This window comes from Ambystoma mexicanum, chromosome 1p (genome assembly GCF_040938575.1).
Source record: "Ambystoma mexicanum isolate Mex_15411 chromosome 1p, UKY_AmexF1_1, whole genome shotgun sequence".
NCBI lineage: Eukaryota > Metazoa > Chordata > Amphibia > Caudata > Ambystomatidae > Ambystoma > Ambystoma mexicanum.
The window spans coordinates 44,838,156-44,856,584 of NC_090921.1; the positions used below are offsets into that span (position 1 = coordinate 44,838,156).

General features: G+C 48.8%; 1 protein-coding gene across 1 annotated transcript in view; it reads right to left on the reverse strand.

The window, feature by feature from the left end:
• Window positions 1-18,429, reverse strand: part of LOC138576984 (uncharacterized) — a 422,688-nt gene that overhangs the window by 177,597 nt on the left and 226,662 nt on the right. The window contains exon 7 of the mRNA XM_069649631.1: window positions 11,037-11,174. Coding sequence (XP_069505732.1) covers window positions 11,037-11,174 — 138 coding nt within the window. The remainder of the gene's footprint in view (window positions 1-11,036; window positions 11,175-18,429) is intronic.

Here is an 18,429-nt window from a genome sequence, read left to right on the forward strand (position 1 = left end):
AGGGAAACAAAACAAGGACACTATCAAACACCAAATCAAAAATGGTGGAATTGAGTTAAGAAAACCTTTTCTTCCAAGAAAGTGGGAACTGTATGACATATATGTGAAGACGTACGATTTCGCATCCAGAACCTACAGAGAAGCTGCATGCTGTACCGTGTGAAGCAGGGCTGCTTAGAGAAGAGGTCTCAGTAATTGGGCCAGGCAAAGCCCAAGGTCAGGGACTCTTGCTCCGGCCTCCTCTTTGTTATTTGTTCCCAAGTGGTAGGGCCATTTAGCTAATAGGATGTGGATTAAGGACTATTTCTTTTGGACATTGACAAGCACCCTTACGTTTAGTTTGTTAGGCAGGGACCTTCCCTCATAGCGGTCGGGCAGGGAATTACCCTCAAAGCTCTGGGGCAGGGAACTTCCCTCATAGTGGTGGGGCAGGGAACTTCCCTCATAGCGGTAGGGTAGGGACCTTCCCTCATAGCGGTGGGGCAGAGAAATTCCCTCATAGCACTGGGGCAGGGGACTTCCCTCATAGCGGCGGGGCAGGCAACTTCCCTCATAACGGTGGGGCAGGGAACTTACCTCATAGCGGTGGGGCAGGGAACTTCCCTCACAGCAGTAGGGCAGGGAACTTCCCTCACAGCGGTAGGGCAGGGAACTTCCCTCATAGCGGTAGGGCAGGGAACTTCCCTCACAGCGGTGGGGCAGGGAACTTCCCTCATAGCGGTGGGGCAGGGAACTTCCCTCATAGCGGTGGAGCAGGGATCTTCCCTCATACCGGTGGGGCAGGGAACTTCCCTCGTAGCGGTAGGGCAGGGAACTTCCCTCGTAGCGGTGGGGCAGGGAAATTCCCTCGTAGCGGTGGGGCAGGGAACTTCCCTCATAGCGGTAGGGCAGGGAACTTCCCTCACAGCGGTGGGGCAGGGAACTTCCCTCATAGCGGTGGGGCAGGGAACTTCCCTCATAGCAGTGGAGCAGGGATCTTCCCTCATGCCGGTGGGGCAGGGAACTTCCGTCGTAGCGGTAGGGCAGGGAACTTCCCTCGTAGCGGTGGGGCAGGGAAATTCCCTCGTAGCGGTGGGGCAAGGAAATTCCCTCATAGCGGTGGGGCGGGGAACTTCCCTCGTAGCGGTGGGGCAGGGAACTTCTCTCGTAGCGGTGGGGCAGGGAACTTCCCTCATAGAGGTGGGGAAGGGAACTTCCCTCGTAGCGGTAGGGCGAGATAGGTGTTTTTCTTAGTATGTAAATAAACACTCTTGCTCATGTCACTACTTAGTCTGGGTCCTTCTTCTGGTTCGCCACTGGACATAGGCCGCCGGGCCCATATCAGAGCAATCATCGTCATTCTACATATCACACATCACAGCTTGCTGAAGACGCCCAGGGTCAGTGAGATGGGAGGAACAGTGTCCACAAATGACTGGATGAGGCAAACAGGGGGCAAACTCTCTGCATTTCCTGTTTTCTATGGTGGCAAACAGATCCACTCCAATGGACCCAAGGCCTCTTGCTGCTGCTGGAAATCCAGCTCCCTCCTGTCGCACTATTTTAGTTCTCGACTTGGGAAGTCTGTTGTGACTTTCTTCCTCTCTGCTTGCCGACAACTGCCCTTGAAGCTTGCAGACTCACTCAGTATAACAGGACGTGTGCCCACGGGCAGAACCGCAGCACTCTAGTTACCCCCGCACGCGGCGCGGATCTAGTGCACCGCTGAATCCTGATGGCCTTTGCCAACACCAGGGGGAGAAAGGCCCGTAGTGACGGCTGGATTGCTCCCTAGCCCATTGTTCTCCATTCCCATCCTCTAACCTTGGACTTCAAACTAATCCAGGTGGGCTCCCCAACTTGAAGGCAACACATCGATATAGCCTGGCGGGACTTTGCTTGGAAGGACAAGGTTTTGGTCAGGTTGGGTACGTAAGACTCTGTTCCATCTCATCATTAGTCAAAATCCTGTCCACCTAGACCATGTATAAGTGACAGCACTGTGCATCCATGTGCTTCTGAAACAGTCTCCTTTTCAGCATGTGGAACAAGATCAAAGCTATGCAAGAGGCTATAATCCCCCACTTCCTCTTAAATCCCCCTGCCCGAGAAGCTCCTGCCCTCATGCAGGTGACATGCTACTAGCTCTACTGGTCTCATGTGATCCCTCTCTGCGTCAGACAGATCTCCTAGAAACAGTATTATGTGCAATGGAGCAAAGTTTGACTTCTCCATGTTTCTCGAGAGTCCCAGAATATCCAGTAGAAACAACCTATGAGTCTCGTGACCCCACACCAGCCAAATTGGGATAACCGTATATCCTGCCCCTCGCAGATGTGCAGTCACTGGAGCAAGGCACAATGGGAGCAATCTCAGCCCCAATTCAAGGCAGATGGACCCTTTGAACTGGTAGGTTCTGTGACCATTCCAAGGGGTTTGCCATCTCTCCTCAAGGGTGAGCCAGGCTCTTTGGGTTAAGCAAGGTCATCCCCTAGAAGACAGGGTAAGCAGGATCCCTCAGGAGGTGACTCCCCCTTAGGTGACAGGAATAGCCCAGAGAGGGATTTAAATCTCCATCCCTTCCCTCCCACCAGTCAATAACTCCTTAATGGGCTTTATAGGAGTAAAGGGGTATATTATTTATTTATTTGGATAATATGCATGTAGCTGTGAAGCCTTGTATATACAAAAGAAGTCGTTAATAATATTTGAAATACAGAAATTAAAAGAGTAGAGGTTAAAAGACAGATATGTTGAAATATAATAATATACAAACATAAAACAACAATACATCATAATTTATATCACCACAGATAAACTCATAAGATTCTGTTCGAAAGCAGAAAAACATTTGATAAAGCATTACTAAAAGCGACTCATATCATCCTTAAAATTTCAGAAAACTTCCAATTAAATTTGGTCATAAAATGAATCAGGTTTTCATCATTACTTTCCATAAATATTGGCCACAAATGTAAAAGATCAGTACACTCTAATTGGTTACTACACATTTTCATTAAATTATTTCTCAGTGGATGTAAAGCTTTGCATAGTATCAAGATGTGTTTTGAGCTTTCCGTTACTACTATGCCACATAAGCGACAGTTTCGGTTGTCACTGGATATACCCATTTGATCACCCTTCACTCCTAGTATCCCGTTAATGGAAAGCTTCTGACCCCAACTGTGTGCAGTTCTGCAACAACAGAACGAAATATCTGCACCCTGGAGGCACATGACAACAAGAGCCAATCAGGAAGAAGTGTCCCTGCAGCCCACGGAGTACTATATCCCTTCAGCGCACGGAGTACTATAGGAGTACTATATCCCTGCAGCCCACAGAGTACTATATCTCTGCAGCCCACAGAGTACTATATCCCTGCAGCACACAAAATACTATATCACTGCAGCCCATGGAGTACTATATCCCTGCAGACCACGGAGTACTATATCCCTGCAGTGCATGGAGTACTATATCCCTGCAGCTCACTGAGTACTATATCCCTGCAGCCCATGGAGTACTATATCCCTGCAGACCACGGAGTACTATATCCCTGCAGCTCACTGAGTACTATATCCCTGCAGCTCATGGAGTACTATATCCCTGCAGCCCATGGAGCACTATATCCCTGCAGCCCATGGAGCACTATATCCCTGCAGACCACGGAGTACTATATCCCTGCAACTCACTGAGTACTATATCCCTGCAGCTCACTGCGTACTATATCCCTGCAGCCCATGGAGTACTATATCCCTGCAGCCCATGGAGTACTATATCCCTGCAGCCCATGGAGTACTATATCCCTGCAGACCACGGAGTACTATATCCCTGCAGCACATGGAGTACTATATCCCTGCAGCACACAGAGTACTATATCCCTGTAGCGCACAGAGTACTATATCCCTTCAGCGCACGGAGTACTATAGGAGTACTATATCCCTGCAGCCCACAGAGTACTATATCTCTGCAGCACACGAAATACTATATCACTGCAGCCCATGGAGTACTATGTCCCTGCAGACCACGGAGTACTATATCCCTGCAGTGCATGGAGTACTATATCCCTGCAGCTCACTGAGTACTATATCCCTGCAGCCCATGGAGTACTATATCCCTGCAGACCACTGAGTACTATATCCCTGCAGCTCACTGAGTACTATATCCCTGCAGCTCATGGAGTACTATATCCCTGCAGCCCATGGAGCACTATATCCCTGCAGCCCATGGAGCACTATATCCCTGCAGACCACGGAGTACTATATCCCTGCAGCTCACTGAGTACTATATCCCTGCAGCTCACTGAGTACTATATCCCTGCAGCCCATGGAGTACTATATCCCTGCAGCCCATGGAGTACTATATCCCTGCAGACCACGGAGTACTATATCCCTGCAGTGCATGGAGTACTATATCCCTGCAGCTCACTGAGTACTATATCCCTGCAGCACATGGAGTACTATATCCCTGCAGCGCACGGAGTACTATAGGAGTACTATATCCCTGCAGCCCACAGAGTACTATATCTCTGCAGCCCACAGAGTACTATATCCCTGCAGCACACAAAATACTATATCACTGCAGCCCATGGAGTACTATATCCCTGCAGACCACGGAGTACTATATCCCTGCAGTGCATGGAGTACTATATCCCTGCAGCTCACTGAGTACTATATCCCTGCAGCACATGGAGTACTATATCCCTGTAGCGCACAGAGTACTATATCCCTGCAGCGCACAGAGTACTATCTCCCTGCAGCCCACAGAGTACTATATCTCTGCAGCACACGGACTACTATATCCCTGCAGCCCATGGAGTACTATATCCCTGCAGCCCATGGAGTACTATATCCCTGCAGTGCATGGAGTAGTATATTCCTGCAGCTCACTGAGTACTATATCCCTGCAGCGCATGGAGTACTATATCCCTGCACTGCACGGAGTACTATATTCCTGCAGCGCACTGAGTACTATATCCCTGCAGCACACAGAGTACTATATCCCTGCAGCGCATGGAGTACTATATCCCTGCAGCGCACTGAGTACTATCTCCCTGCAGCCCATGGAGTACTATATCCCTGCAGCGCATGGAGTACTATATCCCTGCAGCGCATGGAGTACTATATCCCTGCAGCGCACTGAGTACTATCTCCCTGCAGCCCACGGAGTACTATATCCCTGCAGCGCACGGAGTACTATATCCTTGCAGCACACAGAGTACTATAACCCTGCAGCGCACAGAGTACTATATCCTTGCAGCCCACGGAGTACTATATCCCTGCAGCGCACAGAATACTATATCCCTGCTGCCCATGGAGTACTATATGTTGCAGCGCACGGAGTACTATATCCCTGCAGCGCACTTTGGGAAGGATGGGGGGCAACTAGAGAGAGTGCGCCAGACGTGACATCGCATCTGGCAATCTAGGCGAGTGAGAAGAGGAGGCCTCTCAGCCAGAACGAGCATGGTGCACCTCAAGAGGACTGATGTGGAGGCCAGGGGAACATCCAGACCTCTCCACTACAAGCAAGCAGAGGCAAAGACTCCAGCTTTTGTGGAGGCGAGCGGACGACTCGCAAAAGAAGCTCCATGGCAAGAGGAGGCTCAAGCAGACTGCAGAGCCACCCTCCTGGGGAGGTGGGTGGTAAGGCGAAGCTCCAGAGTGGGGAGAAAGATGAAGAAAAACCTCAGAAAGTGTAGACTACCTAGAAGCCAGAGAGTGGGGGGAAAGACACAGAAATGCCCCAAAAGAGGGAGTACACTGAGAAGCTCCAGAGGGGGGAGAAAGATTGAGAAAAGCCCCAGAAAGTGTAGACTACCTAGAAGCCAGAGAGTGGGGGGAAAGACACAGAAATGCCCCAAAAGAGGGAGTACACTGAGAAGCTCCAGAGGGGGGAGAAAGATTGAGAAAAGCCCCAGAAAGTGTAGACTACCTAGAAGCCAGAGAGTGGGGGGAAAGACACAGAAATGCCCCGCAGTGGGAGTACACTGAGAAGCTCCAGAGGGGGGAGAAAGATTGAGAAAAGCCCCAGAAAGTGTAGAATACCGAGAAGCCAGAGAGTGGGGGGAAAGACACAGAAATGCCCCAAAAGAGGGAGTACACTGAGAAGCTCCAGAGGGGGGAGAAAGATTGAGAAAAGCCCCAGAAAGTGTAGACTACCTAGAAGCCAGAGAGTGGGGGGAAAGACACAGAAATGCCCCAAAAGAGGGAGTACACTGAGAAGCTCCAGAGGGGGGAGAAAGATTGAGAAAAGCCCCAGAAAGTGTAGACTACCTAGAAGCCAGAGAGTGGGGGGAAAGACACAGAAATGCCCCAACAGAGGGAGTACACTGAGAAGCTCCAGAGGGGGGAGAACGATTGAGAAAAGCCCCAGAAAGTGTAGAATACCGAGAAGCCAGAGAGTGGGGAGAAAGAGACAGAATTGCCCCACAGACGGAGTACACTGAGAAGCTCCAGAGGGGGGAGAACGATTGAGAAAAGCCCCAGAAAGTGTAGACTACCTAGAAGCCAGAGAGTGGGGGGAAAGACACAGAAATGCCCCAAAAGAGGGAGTACACTGAGAAGCTCCAGAGGGGGGAGAAAGATTGAGAAAAGCCCCAGAAAGTGTAGACTACCTAGAAGCCAGAGAGTGGGGGGAAAGACACAGAAATGCCCCAACAGAGGGAGTACACTGAGAAGCTCCAGAGGGGGGAGAAAGATTGAGAAAAGCCCCAGAAAGTGTAGAATACCTAGAAGCCAGAGAGTGGGGGGAAAGACACAGAAATGCCCCAAAAGAGGGAGTACACTGAGAAGCTCCAGAGGGGGGAGAAAGATTGAGAAAAGCCCCAGAAAGTGTAGACTACCTAGAAGCCAGAGAGTGGGGGGAAAGACACAGAAATGCCCCAACAGAGGGAGTACACTGAGAAGCTCCAGAGGGGGGAGAAAGATTGAGAAAAGCCCCAGAAAGTGTAGAATACCTAGAAGCCAGAGAGTGGGGGGAAAGACACAGAAATGCCCCAACAGAGGGAGTACACTGAGAAGCTCCAGAGGGGGGAGAAAGATTGAGAAAAGCCCCAGAAAGTGTAGAATACCGAGAAGCCAGAGAGTGGGGAGAAAGAGACAGAATTGCCCCACAGACGGAGTACACTGAGAAGAACAAGTGAAGAAACCTTGGAAATGGGGGAGTACCAAGAAACCCCAAAGTGGGAAGAGGAAAGGAGAAAAGGGCCAAAGCCTCTGAGCCTCCCCAGAGTGGTGAGAGGGCCTGAGAGAAGCAGCAGAGCTTGGAGATGACCAGAGTGGGGAAAGAGAGAAAGAGCAGGGCACAGATTGGGGAAAGGAGAAAGAAAACTCGGGCTGGAGAGTGAAAGGAGAGGAGCCCCAGAGTCGGGAGAAAGGGACTGAGAGACAGACAGAGAGCTCTGGCTGGAAAGGGACAGAGAGCACTGGCTGCACTCGACCAGTACAAGGACTTCATATCCTTAGGCCGTTTCACATAGGCTATGATAAAGAGACACTAGGGTGGGGGTCAGAAGCCTGAGTAGCTGTCTTGTACTCAATCAATCAAGCAATCAATTGAAGTCAGTCTTGGTTCGTTTTCTTTCTTTTGTTTAGAAGTCGGGAACAGTCGATTGTGTCCGTCTCCTGATTCTGACTTACCACAGTAAATTGAAACCTCAGAAAGCAGTGATGTTTCTCTATGATCAGCAGATGTAGTAAGGTGTCTGCAATCTCCAGAGTACATGGGCATGATTTTCCTGTATTGGAGCCTAACGTTATAGACTCACTATGTTGAATGTCGTTTGGACAACAAACCTTTTCGAAATAGGTATGTCCGTTATGGGTCTGTGACCTGTGTGGCTTTTCCGAGCTATTAAGTACCACAAGTGCCCTCCTGGTCCCTCTGTTCTCCGAGGGTCTCCCTGTTGGTGTTATGCAGTGAGTCTTGCTCTCAAATGCTAATTAATGACCCTTATAATAATAATTAGGCATTTATATAGCGCTACGAACCCTCAGGTATCTGAGCGCTGCTTATTATTACCCACGGTGTGTGGTGCTCATTTATCGACCTCAGAAGGATGAAAGGCTGAGTTTGGCCCAGCCGGGATTCAAACCTGCGTTAGCAGGCTCTGCATGAATGTCAAAGCGAGCGCTCTACTCGCTGTGCCACTTGACCGGCCTTTGCATCAATCTCTAGTGCCCACGTGTCTGATTATTTGGACTACCAACATGTAAAATGGCTGGTGATTCTGGCACCTACTGTTGTGCTGTAAGTCGGAGATGTTTATATCAGGTCATGTCTGCTTGGATGGCGGTGTAACCTCATTCTGGTTATCGCCTTTGTTGACCTCTTGTGAAGATCATAAGGAGTTTTGATTCCTCTACACTTTTTCTTCCTTGTACTGGTAAGTCAAAATGTGAATGTTTGGCTGGTGCCTCAGGAAGGACAAAGAGAGATGATAATATGCATTGCTTATACGGACGATAACGCTGGATGCATTGCTTATATGGACGATGACGCTGGATGCATTGCCTATATGGACGATGACGTTGGGCGCATTGCCTATATGGACGATAACGCTGGGTGCATTGCCTATATGGACGATGACGCTGGACGCATTGCCTATATGGACAATGACACTGGGCACATTGCCTATATGGACGATGACGCTGGATGCATTGCCTATATGGACGATGACACTGGATGCATTGCCTATATGGACCATGACGTTGGGCGCAATGCCTATATGTACGATAACGCTGGGTGCATTGCCTATATGGACGATGACGCTGGACGCATTGCTTATATGGATGATGACGCTGGATGCATTGCTTATATGGACAATGAGGCTGGATGCATTGCCTATATGGACGATGACACTGGGCGCATTGCCTATATGGACGATGACGCTGGACGCATTGCCTATATGGACGATGACGCTGGGCGCATTGCCTATATGGACGATGACGCTGGATGCATTGCCTATATGGACGATGACGCTGGGTGCATTGCCTATATGGACGATGATGCTGGACGCATTGCCTATATGGACGATGACGCTGGGCGCATTGCCTATATGGACGATGACGCTGGGCGTATTGCCTATTTGGACGATGACACTGAGCGCATTGCCTATATGGACGATGGCGCTGGACGCATTGCCTATATGGACAATGACGCTGGACGCATTGCCTATATGGACGATGACGCTGGGCGCATTGCCTATATGGACAATGATGTTGGGAGCATTGCTTATATATTCTGTATGTTCCGAGGGCATCATCAGAGCACTTATGGAAGAGCTGCATTCGGATGAAAGTCATGTCTAATATTTTCCTCTTTACTTCCAGCCTAGGTCCCACCAGAGCAGGGTCCTTTACATGGATGGTCGAGGCTAGAAATAGCTGCTGGCACCATTTCCATACCTTTGACGTTACTGACAAGAACTGTACTGACTTATGCCGCGTCAAGCTGTACAGTGAGACTGACAACTTTTTTGATGAGGCCCCAGACATGTAATACTCATGATAGACCCTGGAAGGCATCATTGTCATCTGGTGGAGACAGGAGAGGCAGAGCATGAGTAGGGATCTCCTAAGAGGTGATCACGTCCTCCCAGGATAGCACCTTATCATTTTCCTGGACCGATTCTTCTGATTCTTACTGGGGCTTGTGGCTGAAATGTTCTCCTGGATGTGGATCCATCTGGCCTGAGCATTACTATTGCTCCAGCTGGAATACCTTGCCCATCAAAGTGGTAGGTAAGCTGCCTTCCCAACTTGCAGCAGCCGCAAAACATCTCTCATGACCTTCAGGGAATCTCTGCTTGTCTCGGGAAGCTGTTCTTGGTGGTGACTTTTACTGGTAATGGTACCACCTCGAAAACCACCCCATTAACACCTGGCATTTGTCTAGTGACAGGACCTCGACTGGTGGGAATCTCTTGACCTCCTTGATGGGCACCACAGATGAAGGGCCGGCAGAGGTGTGCTCTGCCTCATCAGCGATGACTGCAACCTCACTAATGGCAGGGACCAGCCTCAGAGACGACTTCTTGATGGCAGCAGTTCCTCTTACTCCAGCAGCTCCACCGCCTCTTCCATCAACAACATGTCGACATTACCCCATCCAATGTCGATGGGGTAATGATGACTTCTTTGGGGCACTGGACTTCTCATGGCATGTAGCATGCGTTCTCTTTCTTCCCTCAACTCTGCCGCGCTTCTTGCCATCTGGGCTTAAGTCAGGCATGGGGTCTTCTTCCTCTGTTCTGGCTCTTCCTGGTGGACATCCATAGTTCCCAGGCTTCCTCCTCATCGGCATGAAGACGGTACATGCAGAGTCTCTGAGGGTCTTCCTATATAATGTCTGTCTTCAAATATTTAGGGCACTGGTTGAAAAGTATATTTGTCTCTTTCTGACCAAAGGAACCCACAGCTATGGGAGCTGAAAAGCACTCTCTTAAACCCACACATGCTTTGCACATCATCTTTCAAATTAACTTATGTAGTCAGCAGGAAGTCTCCCAAAGATTCCTTCACCAACTGCGGGATAAAGAATCTGGAAGTGAAACTAAGTCAGGCAGCACTGAGTGTATCCTAGCAGCTTAGGTGTGAATGCATTTTTTAAGGAACCGCCAGACTATGGTTAAGAAATGGGCTTATAGGGTCGCCCTTTCCTATTTTAATGGGGTCAATACAAATTCCAGGGGTCCTAATGCGTGTGACTATGAGAAACACTAATACTGCAGAGCTCCAAAGCTAGGGGGCACCTTGGTCAGACTCACTAACGTCCTGATTGAGCGAGGTAGGAGCTCAAGGGTTACGGGACCTTCTTTGCGGCCCTGGTGATGGTGGCAAGGACTTCATATCAAAGTGGTCTTCTTCGCCAGATATGCCACCAGCCAGACACAACCATCCTTTTGGGGGGTCTTGCATGGACTCACTAGCATCACAGCTGAGGGAGGCATGCAGTTCAGAGAAACAGGCTCCATCTTGTTCGTCTCACTAGCGCTCTATTTCGATTCTTGTGCACTAATGAATTGACGATTCCATGTCCCACGGTTGGGAGGAACGTACCTGTTTTGAAGCCTCGCGGAGTGTGCTGTGGAGGGCTCCTTTGTCGTCCCGATTAACAATGTGTTGATCGGCCTTCAAGTTCTTGGTTATGGACTCCTTCGCAGAAGCCGGAGGAAGAATTTTCTTTTTCTCAACAGCCTGTGGAAGACATGTACAGAGAATTTAGTTTTTTGGGTACCCCTCAGTATAGTCGGAACACCAACAATATCTCCCCGAGCATCAGTAATCAGACAGGAGCCCATTTTCCATTTGTAAGTATATTGCATGTATAGGAGAACTTATGTTTTCGCCCTTCATGCAGTTGTAATCATGTTTATTGAAAGGTGCAAATAGCAGGTGCAAGAAGTAGGTGAAATCGCATGTACACCTACTTTTTTGCACTCCCTGTTGCAGGCAATTTACATTAAATTTCTATCGAATCTGCCTGCTTTTTGCTGGTGTAAAAATCAGTCTGAGTGTATAGGAATCCATAGCTGTTAGGCCAGCATGAAAATACCATGCTGGCCTAAAAGCAACCTGTTTTTGGAGGCAAAAGGAAAAAAAAGAGGCAGAAACATAATTGCTCTCCTAAGCTTTCAAAAACCTCAAAAATGCTCTGGAGGAAAAAAGAGCAAAAGAAAGAGGCGATGGCTGGAAGAGAGGCATACCATCTTTACACCTGTCTTCAGCACCTCTGTCACGCTCCAGGGGCCTTGAGCATGAGCCCACATCAACACAATACCTGTGATAGCTGAACTCTACACACCTCATGCAGTGCACCTATGCAGGTCCTCTGCAGTAGAGTTAAGGGTGCCCAGGAGTTCAGCCAACACTGCATTTCATCCTGTATGGAATGTTATTTGAAAAGAACAGATGACCAGACAAGAGTAATTTGGATTACAAATGTGAACAAAGGGTACTTTATTATCCCATATCCTCAGCGATGGGGAAGGGAGCTCATTACGCTGTGTCGTGATCTCAGAAATAAATTTCAGCACAATGACATCAAAGAAGCTATATTACTTGGGACCGATATGTTAATAAATCACTGTTTACCTTGCTGGTAAGGGCTTTTTCAGAGACATATAAGGCCACTATGTTGGCCCCATAATATCCAAATAATATGGTTGATAGAGTCATGCAAAACGCTGTCTATTGCTTCGCGATCTAGTTTCAAGAGTCCTAGCTGGCCAGTAGTTTGCGACCCTGGAGTATCTAACAGCAGAATGCAACAGTATAGATACAGGGGAAATGGCGCTAGGAAAGACCTAAAAAGCAACAGTATAGATACAGGGGAAATGGCGCTAGGAAAGACCTAAAAAGCAACACTATAGATACAGGGGAAATGGCGCTAGGAAAGACATAAAAAGCAACACTATAGATGCACGGGAAATGGCGCTAGCAAAGACCTAAAAAGCAACACTATAGATACAGGGGAAATGGCTCTAGGAAGGACCTAAAAAGCAACACTATAGATACAGGGGAAATGGCGCTAGGAAAGACCTAAAAAGCAACACTATAGATACAGGGGAAATGGCGCTAGGAAAGACCTAAAAAGCAACAGTATAGATACAGGGGAAATGGCGCTAGGAAAGACCTAAAAAGCAACACTATAGATACAGGGGAAACGGCGCTAGGAAAGACATAAAAAGCAACACTATAGATACACGGGAAATGGCGCTAGCAAAGACCTAAAAAGCAACACTATAGATACAGGGGAAATGGCGCTAGGAAAGACCTAAAAACCAACAGTATAGATACAGGGGAAATGGCGCTAGGAAAGACCTAAAAAGCAACACTATAGATACAGGGGAAATGGCGCTAGCAAAGACCTAAAAAGCAACACTATAGATACAGGGGAAATGGCGCAAGGAAAGACCTAAAAAGCAACACTATAGATACAGGGGAAATGGCGCTAGGAAAGACCTAAAAAGCAACACTATAGATACAGGGGAAATGGCGCTAGGAAAGACCTAAAAAGCAACACTATAGATACAGGGGAAATGGCGCAAGGACAGGGGAAATGGCGCTAGGAAAGACCTAAAAAGCAACACTATAGATACAGGGGAAATGGCGCAAGGAAAGACCTAAAAAGGAGAGTCCCACGGAGGCGTGTTCCGTTAGTTGCCTGCAAGAATGGATAAGGACCTGCTAAGGGCCCAGGGGGTGTTGCTGGTGTGGAATTACCCCGTATATTGGGTTCTCATGTTTTGGGGAAGCCATTTAAGGTATTTTTCAGGAAAAGCAGTGCTTATCTGTAAAGAGCTTTGTCAGCAACTTAAAGGTTACACCAGGCTTGAGTGGGGCCTAAGGCAATTTCCAAAGAATCGAGGGGTTTTACCCTGTTTGGTTGTGTTAGTGACTAATCTAGCTACTGCGTTTTGTATTACCTGCACACAATGGAGTGTGTTTTGTGTAATTCCTGCATAGAGGGAGTTGCAGTACTTATGTTTGCCTCTTATAATGGCACGAGAAATGGAAGCTGTGATGAATCCTAGGAAGTTGATCATCCTCCCTAAGGCGGAGGTGAGCTTGCTATGCGATACCCTCCCTAGGGATCATGATGAATCCTGGGAACTTTATCATTCTCCCTAAGGTGGAGGTGAGCTTGCTATGCAATACCCTCCTTAGTGATCACGATGCATCCAGGGAAGTTGATCATTCTCCCTAAGGCAGAGGTGAGCTTGCTATGCGATACCCTCCCGAGGGATCACAATGCATCCAGGGGATTTGATCATCCTCCCTAAGGTGGAGGTGAGCTTGCTATGCGATACCCTCCCTAGGGATCACGATGCATCCAGGGGATTTGATCATCCTCCCTAAGGTTGAGGTGAGCTTGCTATGCGATACCCTCCCTAGGGATCACGATGCATCCAGGGGATTTGATCATCCTCCCTAAGGTGGAGGTGAGCTTGCTATGCGACACCCTCTAGGGATCACGATGCATCCAGGGAACTTGCTCATTCTCCCTAAGGCGCAGGCAAGCTTGTTATGCGATACCCTCCCTAGGGATCATGATGAATCCAGGGGATTTGATCATCCTCCCTAAGGCGGAGGAGAGCTTGCTATGCGATACCCTCCCTAGGGATCACGATGCATCCAGGGAACTTGATCATCCTCACTAAGGCAGGGGTGAGCTTGCTATGCGATGCCCTCCCTAGGGATCATGATGAATCCAGGGAACTTGATCATCCTCCGTAAGGCGGAGAAAAGCTTGCTATGCGATACCCTCCCTAGGGATCATGATGCATCCAGGGGATTTGATAATTCTCCCTAAGGTGGAGGTGAGCTTGCTATGCGATGCCCCCCCATGGATCATGATGAATCCAGGGGATTTGATCGTCCTCCCTAAGGCGGAGAAGAGCTTGCTATGCGATACCCTCCCTAGGGATCATGATGCATCCAGGGGATTTGATCATCCTCCCTAAGGTGGAGGTGAGCTTGCTATGCGATGCCCCCCCATGGATCATGATGAATCCAGGGGATTTGATCATCCTCCCTAAGGCGGAGAAGAGCTTGCTATGCGATACCCTCCCTAGGGATCATGATGAATCCAGGGAACTTGATCATTCTCCCTAAGGCGGAGGAGAGCTTGCTATGCGATACCCTCCCTAGTGATCACGATGCATCCAGGGGATTTGATCATCCTCCCTAAGGCGGAGGTGAGCTTGCTATGCAATACCCTCCCTAGGGATCATGATGAATTCAGCAAATTTGATCATCCTCCCTAAGGCGGAGGAGAGCTTGCTATGCGATACCCTCCCTAGGGATCATGATGAATTCAGCAAATTTGATCATCCTCCCTAAGGCGGAGGAGAGCTTGCTATGCGATACCCTCCCTAGGGATCATGATGAATCCTGGGAACTTGATCATCCTCCCTAAGGCGGAGGAGAGCTTGCTATGCGATACCCTCCCTAGGGATCATGATGCATCCAGGGAACTTGATCATTCTCCCTAAGGCGGAGGTGAGCTTGCTATGCAATACCCTCCCTAGGGATCATGATGAATCCAGGGAACTTGATCATTCTCCCTAAGGCGGAGGTGAGCTTGCTATGCAATACCCTCCCTAGGGATCATGATGCATCCAGGGGATTTGATCATCCTCCCTAAGGTGGAGGTGAGCTTGCTATGCGATACCCTCCCTAGGGATCATGATGAATCCAGGGAACTTGATCATTCTCCCTAAGGTGGAGGAGAGCTTGCTATGCAATACCCTCCCTAGTGATCACGATGCATCCAGGGAAGTTGATCATCCTCCCTAAGGCGGAGAAGAGCTCGCTATGCGATACCCTCCCTAGTGATCACGATGCATCCAGGGGATTTGATCATTCTCCCTAAGGCGGAGGCCAGCTTGCTATGCAATACCCTCCCTAGTGATCACGATGCATCCAGGGGATTTGATCATTCTCCCTAAGGCGGAGAAGAGCTTGCTATGCGATACCCTCCCTAGTGATCACGATGCATTCAGGGAAGTTGATCATCCTCCCTAAGGCGGAGAAGAGCTTGCTATGCGATACCCTCCCTAGGGATCATGATGAATCCAGGGAACTTTATCATTCTCCCTAAGGTGGAGGAGAGCTTGCTATGCAATACCCTCCCTAGGGATCATGATGAATCCAGGGAACTTTATCATTCTCCCTAAGGCGGAGGAGAGCTTGCTATGCAATACCCTCCCTAGGGATCATGATGAATCCAGGGGATTTGATCATCCTCCCTAAGGCGGAGGAGAGCTCACTATGCAATACCCTCCCTAGTGATCACGATGCATCCAGGGGATTTGATCATTCTCCCTAAGGCGGAGAAGAGCTCGCTATGCAATACCCTCCCTAGTGATCACGATGCATCCAGGGAAGTTGATCATTCTCCCTAAGGCGGAGGCCAGCTTGCTATGCGATACCCTCCCTAGTGATCACGATGCATCCAGGGGATTTGATCATTCTCTCTAAAGCGGAGAAGAGCTTGCTATGCAATACCCTCCCTAGTGATCACGATGCATCCAGGGAAGTTGATCATCCTCCCTAAGGCGGAGAAGAGCTTGCTATGCGATACCCTCCCTAGGGATCATGATGAATCCAGGGAACTTTATCATTCTCCCTAAGGCGGAGGAGAGCTTGCTATGCAATACCCTCCCTAGGGATCATGATGAATCCAGGGGATTTGATCATCCTCCCTAAGGCGGAGGAGAGCTCGCTATGCAATACCCTCCCTAGTGATCACGATGCATCCAGGGGATTTGATCATTCTCCCTAAGGCGGAGGAGAGCTTGCTATGCAATACCCTCACTAGTGATCATGATGCATCCAGGGAAGTTGATCATCCTCCCTAAGGTGGAGAAGAGCTTGCTATGCGATACCCTCCCTAGGGATCATGATGAATCCAGGGAACTTTATCATTCTCCCTAAGGCGGAGGAGAGCTTGCTATGCAATACCCTCCCTAGGGATCATGATGAATCCAGGGGATTTGATCATCCTCCCTAAGGCGGAGGAGAGCTTGCTATGCGATACCCTCCCTAGTGATCCCGATGCATGCAGGGAAGTTGATCATTCTCCCTAAGGCGGAGAAGAGCTTGCTATGCGATACCCTCCCTAGTGATCACGATGCATCCAGGGAAGTTGATCATCCTCCCTAAGGCGGAGAAGAGCTTGCTATGCGATACCCTCCCTAGGGATCATGATGAATCCAGGGGATTTGATCATCCTCCCTAAGACGGAGGTGAGCTTGCTATGTGATACCCTCCTTAGTGATCACGATGCATCCAGGGAAGTTGATCATTCTCCCTAAGGCGGAGAAGAGCTTGCTATGCAATACCCTCCCTAGTGATCACGATGCATCCAGGGAAGTTGATCATTCTCCCTAAGGCGGAGAAGAGCTTGCTATGCAATACCCTCCCTAGTGATCACGATGCATCCAGGGAACTTTATCATCCTCCCTAAGGCGGAGAAGAGCTTGCTATGCAATACCCTCCTTAGTGATCACGATGCATCCAGGGAAGTTGATCATTCTCCCTAAGGCGGAGGCAAGCTTGTTATGCAATACCCTCCCTAGGGATCATGACGCATCCAGGGAATTTGATCATCCTCCCTAAGACAGAGGTGAGCTTGCTATGCGATGCCCCCCTAGGGATCATGACGCATCCAGGGGATTTGATCATCCTCCCTAAGGTGGAGAAGAGCTTGCTATGCGATACCCTCCCTAGGGATCATGATGAATCCAGGGAACTTTATCATTCTCCCTAAGGCGGAGGAGAGCTTGATATGCAATACCCTCCCTAGGGATCATGATGAATCCAGGGGATTTGATCATCCTCCCTAAGGCGGAGGAGAGCTTGCTATGCAATACCCTCCCTAGGGATCATGATGAATCCAGGGGATTTGATCATCCTCCCTAAGGCGGAGGAGAGCTTGCTATGTGATACACTCCCTAGGGATCATGATGAATCCAGGGGATTTGGTCATCCTCCCTAAGGCGGAGGTGAGCTTGCTATGCAATACCCTCCCTAGGGATCATGATGAATGCAGGGAACTTCATCATTATCCCTAAGGCGGAGGAGAGCTTGCTATGTGAGGGGGTGCGAGAAATATACAAAGCAGGGCTGAATGAGCCTGTAGCCCACCTAAGGCTGAAAAATCAAAGACCCTGCAAGGGGGTGAGAGAAAGATACGAAGCAGGGCAGAATGAGCCCATAGCCCACTGAGAAATCAAAGACCCTGTAAGGGGGGTGAGAGAAAGATGGCACGCTGTGCTGCAAAAGATCCCACAGCTCCCCTGAGGCTGAGAAACGGAAGTCCACGTGAGGGGGTGAGAGAAAGATAAGAAGCAGGGCAGAATGAGCCTGTAGCCCCCCACTTTTACGAACTACCTCGCATAGATATTGTTATCCAAAACCGAGAGACATATCTTATTTTGAATTCGATGTTCTTTATTATCAGTATATGAAGCCAGACGCTGGAAGAGGCTGTGAGAACATTGTGGAAGGGGGAGTCAATCTAAGAAAATCATCCCTATTTTAAAGTATTTGGAGACAAACCAAATAGTAATCGGCTGATATCCCTAAATGACGTCTCCTTGAAGATACTGGAATGGGTGGAGGAAGCGAATGTACTGAGTCATACAGTTGGGAACGAAGGAGTATTATCTGTCATACTATTTCACTTTTGATTGACAAATATTATAGAGTCAAAAAGGAAACCTATTCTTGGCCTCCTAAGACCTTTCTATGGCATTTGACAAGATGGATATAACGCTATTTTAGAGCCATATGCTCACGCTGGGTATAGACCCTGATTCATTAAGTATGTTGGGTCTATTATACACTTGCACACAAGCCTTTGTTATTTTCTTTTTTTTTTTTTATAACATTGGCAAGGTGGATATAACACTCTTATGGACCCATATGCTCACGCCGGGTATAG